At 36.9% G+C, this 9,438-nt stretch overlaps 1 protein-coding gene across 1 annotated transcript; it reads right to left on the bottom strand.

Moving 5' to 3' along the window:
* Positions 1-2,933: 2,933 nt before the first annotated feature.
* mindy4 (MINDY lysine 48 deubiquitinase 4) lies at positions 2,934-9,238 on the bottom strand. The gene is made up of 18 exons (XM_077717062.1): positions 8,994-9,238; positions 8,119-8,238; positions 7,720-7,949; positions 7,380-7,647; positions 7,135-7,301; positions 7,012-7,064; positions 6,793-6,902; positions 6,585-6,701; positions 6,415-6,509; positions 6,202-6,303; positions 5,997-6,060; positions 5,850-5,915; positions 5,402-5,469; positions 5,222-5,285; positions 4,655-4,816; positions 4,035-4,215; positions 3,409-3,475; positions 2,934-3,210 (listed from the first exon to the last, which is right to left on the bottom strand). Exons 1-18 carry the CDS (start codon positions 9,051-9,053, stop codon positions 3,162-3,164), a joined length of 2,043 nt encoding a protein of 680 aa, XP_077573188.1. The 5' UTR covers positions 9,054-9,238; the 3' UTR covers positions 2,934-3,161.
* Positions 9,239-9,438: the final 200 nt, after the last annotated feature.

Genomic DNA, 9,438 nt, shown 5'->3' with positions numbered 1-9,438 from the left:
CTACAAGCAGCAGTTGGGGGACATCCTGAATCGATGTTGCGCTCACACCCATACCTAGTGGCAATTTAGAGTGTTCAACCAGCCTATCCTCTTATGTTTTGGGGTTGAGTGAGGTAGTGGAGTACCCGGAGAAAACCTACACAAGCCTGGGTAGAACATGTAAACTCTCCACGTAGGAGGACCAACCTGGGATTGAACCCACGGCTGATGCAATAACCACTTGGCTGCTGAAGATGCTACCGTAAAACTTTTTTTGACTGGTGAGTGACTGCCATGGAATCGGAAATCCCACAGTATAAATTGAGATCATGTTTTTGTGGAGGCTCTACACTTCTTTTACTTCAACGACTCTGTCCCAGCTTGGGGTAACAGGACACTTTGGGATAGACTGGAACTAATATATAATTGGGTGTCATAGGTTTTTTTATAGTCTGTCGTCACCACAGGAATGGCCTTGTTTTAACGTAATAACAGTGTGTGGGCCCTTTTTAAACTGAGAAAACAATAACATCTAGTAGGCTGATTGGACACTAAATTGCCCCTAGACATGGGTTTGAGTCTCCATGGTTGTCCGCTTCCTTGTGCCTTGCGATCAGATAGCCACCGATTCAGGGTGTCCCCTGCCTCTGGCCTGGAGTCAGCTGGGATAGGCTCCAGCACCCTCCATGATCCTAATGAGGATAAAGCGGTTCATAAAATGAGATGAGAGGTGTTATCAGTGGTCGCACCAACAAATTAATTGTATTGGATTCTTCTTTACAATATATGAAAGTGGATCATTCATTCTGTTTCGCTCGTGGGGGTGCTGGAGGCCAATTCCAGCTAACTATAGGGAGTAAAAGGCATGAAAGTAAATTAGATAATACGTTTAAAAGAAATGAACATATTAAATTACATTTAAAGTAAACTTTGTGTGAGGATTAGAGTTATTTTTAGTCATTGGGTTCCTTATTGTGTTTTGAAACAGGGAGTAGCAGTGCATATTTAAAATGACATTTCAGTGCAGGAGTGTCAAATCATCTCACATGATGTAAACATTGCTGTAAATGACTTTCAAACATACATGTTTGTAATTTGGTTAACCTCTTTCAGATTTTACTGGAACGCTCACATGCCAACATTTCTGTCGAGATGACGAGTACCATACGACCTCAAACCTAAACATGGCTCCTTGTGACGTAGGTTCCACTCCCCACACTGCGTACCCGAAATTCTAGAAGAAAAGGAAAAGCTAAACAGTTTAATCCAATTTCTTAGTGCTCAAGGCCTCATTTGTGCATGCCGCCTATATTTATAGCAATCACATTACAGCTATGATGGGTGAAAAGGCATTGTACCGTCTTCATTGATGTACAGTACATCATTTCTTATTAATATTTCCTCACCTAAAGAATGAGGATATGACTCAGCAGCAACAATCAATATTACAGTTTGAAAGAAGACAAATCATTTCTTTTTGGATGAAATTAGTTGTCATTTCAAATGTACACTTGAAGCTGAAAGACATGTCGCTGCTCTTGTACTCGTGCCAGTTGCACTGTCTTTGATCCCCAAAGCTGGAGGTGTTGGCAAAAGGATCGCCTCTCCACCTCCTCTGCGTGCCCCTCAATGGAACTCCAAGCCAGCATTTGTGCTTAGTAAAAAAGAAAAAAAATGTACCCCTCATTCTGGAAAAAGAAAACTCCACTGGCAGATTGAAGTTACTGTAAGTACACTGATAAACTTTAATGGAGTCACCCTGGGTTCAGTTCCTACTCTGTGATAGTAATGGTGGTCCTGTCGCAACATCATTATGAACTTAACAAATTAACTTTATTATTCATTCATTTTCTGAATTGCCAATCCTCACAAGGGTGACAGGGGGTGCTGGAGCCTCCCTATCCCAGCTGACTTTGGGAACTAGGCGGGTAACATGCAGAATTGGTGGGCAGCCAATTACAGGGCATGAGGAGACAGACAACTCATACCAAGGGTCATATTTTTGGAATGTGGAAGGAAACTGGAGTACCCAGAGAAAACCCACAAAAAATAGCTCCACACAGTAAAGGTCTCCTTGTCCCCTGCGTTTAGCTACCAACCAATCCAGGTGGTATCCCACCTATTGCCCATAGTCATCTGGGATAGGATCCAGCACCCTTTAAACCCTTTTGAGGATAAGCCAAATGGAATATGAATAAATTCATATACAGTAGGCGTTATATTTATCAGCGTTTTCAACCTTGTTACTCAAAATTGATTACTCTTCCATTGGATCACAAGTGACTCATCTAGTGTACTATAGTACTGTAAAACAAAATATTGCAGTGACGACATTGGCAATTGCATCAGGATACTGCTGTTGTTTAGTTTATTATTTATTGGTGCAATAATGAGATGCAAGACCAAAATATTGTTTTCATTGCAGTTTATGTATGAAAATGAATGACATGACAATGTCACAGTAAAAAAACTGCAGTCAATAAGTCACTTTTATACATTAAATGAATGTAAATATTTAAATACCTGCTATATTATAAAATGTGATGTTATTCAATTATCTGACAGTGAAATAAGTAGTGATCAAGTAATAAGTTAAAGGCCTTTGTGATAAATTAAACGTGTAATATTTGTAAAGAAAAATATGAATGTATAGAACACATTGGAATGTATTTAAATATGGGTACATTTAGATACAAGTCTACAATCCCACATCTCCAATAAAAATACACAGTATTTTCTTTTAAGATCATCATTACAAGGCCCATTTAAAAAATCGACTAGCACTATAAATATGAACTTTGCCACAGGTATTTTGTATATGGCTGAAGGCTTTTGTAGGCAACATTTCCGACCTTCCGGTACGTGGCTAAATGATAAAAAAAACAACTATAATTGTTTATAAATGAATTAAATGACATGCATGTCACCCCCTGCATTTAAATGACACTTGTAGGTCTTGATGAGGTTTTCTTTATTTCTTTTGAGGTCATCCAATCAATTATGCCATTCAAGTATAGTTGAGTCAGACATTCATTAAATGATTATAATTACACCCTAGCATCAAACAAAAAGAAAACTAAAAAGCTTTATGTCTCACCAATTAAACATATTAAGAAAAAACTGAAAAAATGTATTGGCATTTGTACATTTATATAGAAACATTGTAAAAATCAGCTAGGCATTCAGAGAATAGGTTCTGTGTCATTCCAACTCACAAATGCATCTTTCCATCTGAAAAAAAAAATCAATCAATGCATGAAATAAGTTTCAAAAATGTTTACTTTGTTCAAAATATTCAGCTTTAACCTATTCACTAAATTAGTTTCGTTTAAAAAATGTGTGCCCTGTGTAACCGAGCTCAAGAAAAAGCACATTCTATGTAAATAGTAATTACAGTCACATAATTTATGGTGACAAACAAACGCTCACCGTGTTCGAATGCAGTGGTCCAGGGGAGGAATGAGATCTTGACAACTAGAACCTGATTTGCCAAATGCTATAAATAAACAGAAATAAAAATAAAATGTAATTCATTTGGTCATGCAAAATAGTTTGTGAATTCAAGAATTGACTTTGTATCAAGACTAAAGGGCTTGTTTGGAAGTGTTCTGAGTAAAATAACCACTCTAAGGAAGCATAGCCTTTCAAATAAACAATTCCTGACGTCAAATTTAAAAACATCTTGTAAAAAGTTATGCTATAGTAAGATCTTATATTGTAGTTGCAATTTTCAAATATTTTTTCCCATAAAATGTAACAGCCAGGTGTTGCAGTATTGTAACTATTATGCGATATAAAGACCAAGCCTGACTAATAATAATAAACATTGGGAAATAGCAGGGGTTACATGAGAAGGAAGCATGATTGTTAATATTTAATAATATTAGAAACCTTTCAAGGGACCACACATTCTGTCCAGACATCATGTGCAAACAAAACGAAGTTTGAGCTTGACACGCTAATAGTTGAATTTTCAAATGCAAAAACCACAAATAACTAGTGGTTCACTTTAACTCAAGACACATTCAAGTTCCTAACAAAATATGTTTACTCACAAACTGTGAGGCGGATCTCTTCCTGCTGATTTGCCAGTCCATCATAATAATACAAATCAAACTCCACATTCTTGTCCTGATTTGATACTAGCTCCCCCTGAAGGCCAAACAGCACACTGAAGTGGCTTTCACTGAACACAACCCAGATTGGAAAAAGTGGGTTCTTTAAATAATCTCCAACCTGGAAGAAAAAAGACATTTATTCATTTACTTATTTTCCGTTTCCCAACTGCGTATCTTTACAAGGGTCGGTGTGGGAGGTGCTGGAGCCTATCCCAGCAGACACAGAAAATGAGGAAAAAGATGAGTAATTCATGTTTCAAAAAGTACAGCCCTTATGTAGCCTATTGTGGGAACATTACAGCAATCATAGATTTGATTACAGTAATTGAATAATCTTAAATTATCTGAAAATTCTGGTGTATTTCACAGCTTGATTGCAATGAGCCAACAATAACAGGCCCCTTTTCACATTTGAAGAACTGATGGTGTTTTTTTTGTTTTTAAATGTAAGTTAGATTTCTAATTCGACTCCGTTTGTTAAATCTTATTGAAATGTTTAACACAAGCTGTGTTTTTACTTGAATTCTATAGGCAGTAATTGAGTGAATGTACCTCACCTTAAATATGTTCCAATGTTCAAACAGGGATAGAAGACCAATGTTACAATGCGTTTTGATTCCCTTAAGAAGTGTAGAGTTTTCAGTTCCTGGGTCCAGCTCAACATTGCCGTCAAAGACATTGGACACTGCTTGTCCCACCAACAACAGGTTGACAAGTTCCTGGCAAAGCACAAAGACAAGAAGGTAAATCATATAGAAACTGGTAAGTACAAAATGATTAATAATAACATTACATTATAGAAAGTGTGTTGCTTTTCAGTGATCAATAATGATTTAGGTGCAAGTTAATTCCCTTCAACACACTTTAATACATTCCCTGTTAAACGTTTACGATACCGAGACAATAATGTCAATTACGGATTAACTGTCAGAAGTACTTTATAGATACAACAGAATATAAAAAATGAAAAATATGGGCCATGTATCTTCTTAGAGTTTGACAGTGATCATTTCAGTGAAACAGACAAGATTTGAAAGAAATAACAGCTGTCATGTACGCCAAAAAAAATGTAATTTGTGCATGCATCAATTGCAGTTGTACAGCCACTTTAACGTTTGTGATACCTGAGTACAGTAGCTATGGGCTCCAATGAGAGTGGTGGTTTCCACATCCATTTCTTCCTTCAGTCTAACAAAAGAAAACATGATCACTTAAGGGAAAAAAACCCAATGAAGAATGACTATATTTTCCCACTGATAATGTGGCTTTTAGTATGTTGTAAATCAGTGCTGATCTTTCCGTACTTATCAATAGATCGAGACAGGATGGCAGATATGGTCAACAGTAGGCATCCCAGCTCTCCTGTCTCAAACTGTAGGAATGAGACACAGCAATAAGAATAGATTAGAATATTTGGAGAAGAAATATTATGGGCCTTTTATATTTACTTGTATCGAAATAGCCTGTGTGGTGTTATAATTGAGGTATTGTCGCTTGTACCAGATTTAAATATTACATGTACTTGAATGTAGTAGGTTGGATGGTGTTAGGTGTGTATGTTGCCACATTTAATGAGGAAAACTGTTACACATATTGACCTTGACATGACCTCTGTGTGTATTTAGGTCTGTATTTCATTATATGGAATCTTGACTTATTGGCTCTAGTTTTTTTGTAGGCTTCAGAATTCAATACACACAATAATAACATGTATTTGTCCTTTAAGTTATAACAACACAGGATATTTCTCACCTGTTCAATATGCTGTTCCAGTAGGGACTGGACATCTTTAATGTGGTCCAATGTATAACAGCTTAACTGAAAAGATAACATAGGGGCAAAAGTTTGTTTCCAGTACTATATGAAAGTAGTTACTGAGACCATTTCAGAAATGAATACCTTTTCAAGTACTCCTTCAGAATTGTACTGTCCACTTGGAGTAAAAAGCACTCTTCCTGTATTTCTGTTTTAAACCAAAAAAAGGATAGAACATCAAATTTGCAATCTGAAATGATGGTAGCCCATCGTCAAGGCTATTCTACACTTTTGATTAGAAGTATCATTGGTCCAGGTTGCATTAAGAGGATTAAAAGTATGGCCTTACATTGCTACAATGGCTTGTTTTTCCTCACCAGCCCTCCATAGGACCTCAGCCAAAGCTAAGACCAGGCATTTTCTTCTTGTGGCATTTGATGGTCTTAAACACCTGAGAATAAAGTGGAACTTAAGCAAATTTATTTGGCCCATTGAAATGTTAAAAACCAAGTGCCTGCAATGTAGAGGCTTATTTAAAAAAAAAAAACGTAGAGTAACATACTGAAGTCTTGTTGTATTGCTACAGTCTACATTTTCAAAGAGAAGTTTCTTCAAAACGAAAGCTTGGATGGTTGCTAAGACACCACAAGGACCCCCCTAGAAAGAAAGCAAGACACATAATAAGAGCAGAGTATAAAACTAATTGTTCAAATCCAGATAAATTCTGCTCACCCTTTTCTGCACCATTCCATATCTCAGGTCATGTGTTTCCGAAAATGTGAAACCCTGATTTCTCCACTCTACAGGGAAACATTTTAAACTTGAGCCCAATAGGACCGATTTCAATTCCTAGGGTAGACAAAAGAAATTTAAAAAAAAACAAGAACAAATATATTGCTAGCTATATTTAAAAAAAAAAACATGTCAGTAAATACACAACCGAAGCAGTTTGTTGATCCATTGGTTGTCCTGTTTCATTTTTCCTTGCTGTGATTGTAGCGCTCTCAATTAATATTTTGGAAAGTTCTGGAAGTTCATCATCAATGTCATCTGCAAATTAAATGTTTTGTGAGCTTTGGCAGCTGGGAAAGTGTTTCAAAGACACAAAAACACACTAATCTTTGCATAACTCTACAAATTTAGATACATAAACACTTACACAACACCATCTCCGACGAATCTTTGACATTTGGCAGCGTCTTGGAATTTTCTCTAAGAGAGGGCACACAGAATTATTAGCACAAAAACTCTCAATTACTCCCACCTAAAAGAAGGGATTTACATTTTTGAGGAAAATATGCCCTTTTCCTGTATGCTTTTTGCTCCATCTGTAACTTCACTCAAAGGTTTTTCCAAGACTTTTTGTAGTAAACTGTTCCCCGACATTCCACCCCAAGACTGACTTTGAGGCATGCCCGCTTTTCGACATTGCCTTTGTTTATTTGACTCCTAAAAATAAGACAGAAAATGTTTCATTATCAAGTTTGCAGCCTCCAAAAAAGCCAAGTGTTTGTGTGTAAGTGCTACCTGAACGGTGCTCGCTATCGGTGCGGACATCATACCACGTCTAAGTCGATTAGGTCGGCTCTTTTGAATGACTTTATTGGCGGGAGGGTTTATATCAGGTTGACTAATGATAAAGTGATCATTATCATGTAGTGATGTCATCTTCAACTGACTGTTTTCACCCAATGACGCAAAGGACAAAGACGGTGTTTCACTATAGTTCCTAAGTCTCTCTTCATCAAGTGACACTGTTTCCTTTTGAGAAGAGGACACTTCTGTCCCATGTGACCTAGTAGGGAAAAATCATTTAATTTCACATCAACTAAAAATAATATCAGTAAAAATCTTGGCTGTTGAATACCTTAATTTGTTGGGATCCCCAGAAATAAAGGACGCTGTGCAGTGTTCTGGGTTACTTTCCTTCAATTTTGAATGTGTTTTTGCCATAGAAAGAGGAGACGGGCTGATTTCCAAAGCAGACTGTAGAGAATCACTTCCTTTATTTTGAGAGGCCATCTGGTCACCTTTGTGACCTTCAATGTGATGCTTGACAATAATTTCTAGGAGAGTCCTCAAGGGCGAATGCTGCACCTGCATGAGATGGACCAACAAACTAATAAGAAATATTTTGAAATAGCCAACAGAAAAGTAAAGAAGGACCATCACGTTATGGGTGTTACAATTATATGCAAAATGTAGCATGTTAACTGTGAATAAATGTGCAATACACGCTTTGTGACAAATATTGAAGGTATTTTACCTTATTTTCTTTGTAAAGGGACTCAATGTGAAGAACTTGTCTTAAATTGGATCTATTGTTGATACTGGATTGTGTGCGCGGGCGCTCTTCATCCATGCAGGCAATAGTTCTCTTGAGTCCCTGCACAATGTTTTTAGATGAACAACAATGTCATAGTGAAGCAGACACAAGTTTTGATTCTACCAATCTGGCTTTTTCTCGTATTCTGAACATAGTAAATGCCACTGCATTTACTTACTGATAGCACGTAACAGCTCATCTTTAGGCTAGTTTGGTTTTCAAATGATTATTTTTGTTCAGGGTTAGAGAACCTATGGCTCAGGAGCCATATCTGGCTCTTTTGATGGGTGAATATTAAAATATGAATTGTCTATTGCTCTCTCTCTCTGTCAAAAAAGGTTCCCCGACCCCTGCCCTTGACCATCTAAAAACATTCATAGGCAGATCTCTGGTATTTTTCCCACAAAAATTACCAAGGATGATGATTGAGACCAGCTCACCATGATCACTGGATAGAAAAAAATAACTGTACATTTAAGGTATGTATTCAAAGTTTAATTTTTTTCTCATGTAAAATATGTGACTCATAATGTTTTGTAACATACTTAATGGACATGTCAATGTAAAAAGATCACTTGATCTTAAGCACATACTAATAACCTTTGCCGAAAATGTGGTTTAATAGATTTATATCTGCATTCTTGCCAGTGTAAATAAACGACGCCTACCTATTTCATTAGCTCGTAGTACAGTAGCTACTATATGATGGAGGGAAAGGAATGTGGATAACACTATTCTATTTGTTATAGTTAATGTTTTTGGCTACAAGTAAAGTAAAAAGTCGTTTTTTGGTCTCCTGGAGGAAGATAACGTACCTTTCTGCTCAGATATTCCCGTACAAGAGACGCGGATACCTCCTCCACACATATGGCCATCGTTGAGAGGAAAACTGAGCTTTACGATCTAAAACATATGAAATGGCTCGCTTACTACGCTTTCTCGACTATTAGAATGCGATCTAAATCAGATCAGAAAATAAAGTTGGCCTATTTTACAAAAAGAGAGCAAATTTCCAAGGATAAAACTCCGCAACAAAAAAACACGGGGAAAATGTCTAGTGGGCGTGGCTTTGCGATTACGCAATGTTTTCGTCTTACGTCACGCTGCCTTTCCAATTTCTGTATAAATCTAAAAAGCATTTATTTTTATCGTCAAATTGTCTTTTAAAAAGTGCCATAACAAAACAATATGTATTTAATACAACTGAAATCAGCTAGTCAGCAAGTACATCCCCACGCGTTACCATGGTGATAATACAAC

The sequence above is a fragment of the Stigmatopora nigra genome, chromosome 5 (genome assembly GCF_051989575.1).
Source record: "Stigmatopora nigra isolate UIUO_SnigA chromosome 5, RoL_Snig_1.1, whole genome shotgun sequence".
Taxonomy (NCBI): Eukaryota; Metazoa; Chordata; class Actinopteri; order Syngnathiformes; family Syngnathidae; genus Stigmatopora; species Stigmatopora nigra.
Note: the sequence above shows the minus strand (reverse complement) of the source record. Positions and strands in the feature narration are given on the sequence as shown.

Excerpts from the sequence above, each read along its gene's own strand:
- mindy4 (XM_077717062.1), bottom strand. The coding sequence starts at position 9,053 with ATGGCCATATGTGTGGAGGAGGTATCCGCGTCTCTTGTACGGGAATAT. Across the intron at positions 8,239-8,993 it reads GGGAATATCTGAGCAGAAAG|GGACTCAAGAGAACTATTGC; the intron begins GTACGTTATCTT and ends AACATTGTGCAG. Across the intron at positions 5,916-5,996 it reads CTGAAGGAGTACTTGAAAAG|TTAAGCTGTTATACATTGGA; the intron begins GTATTCATTTCT and ends TTATCTTTTCAG.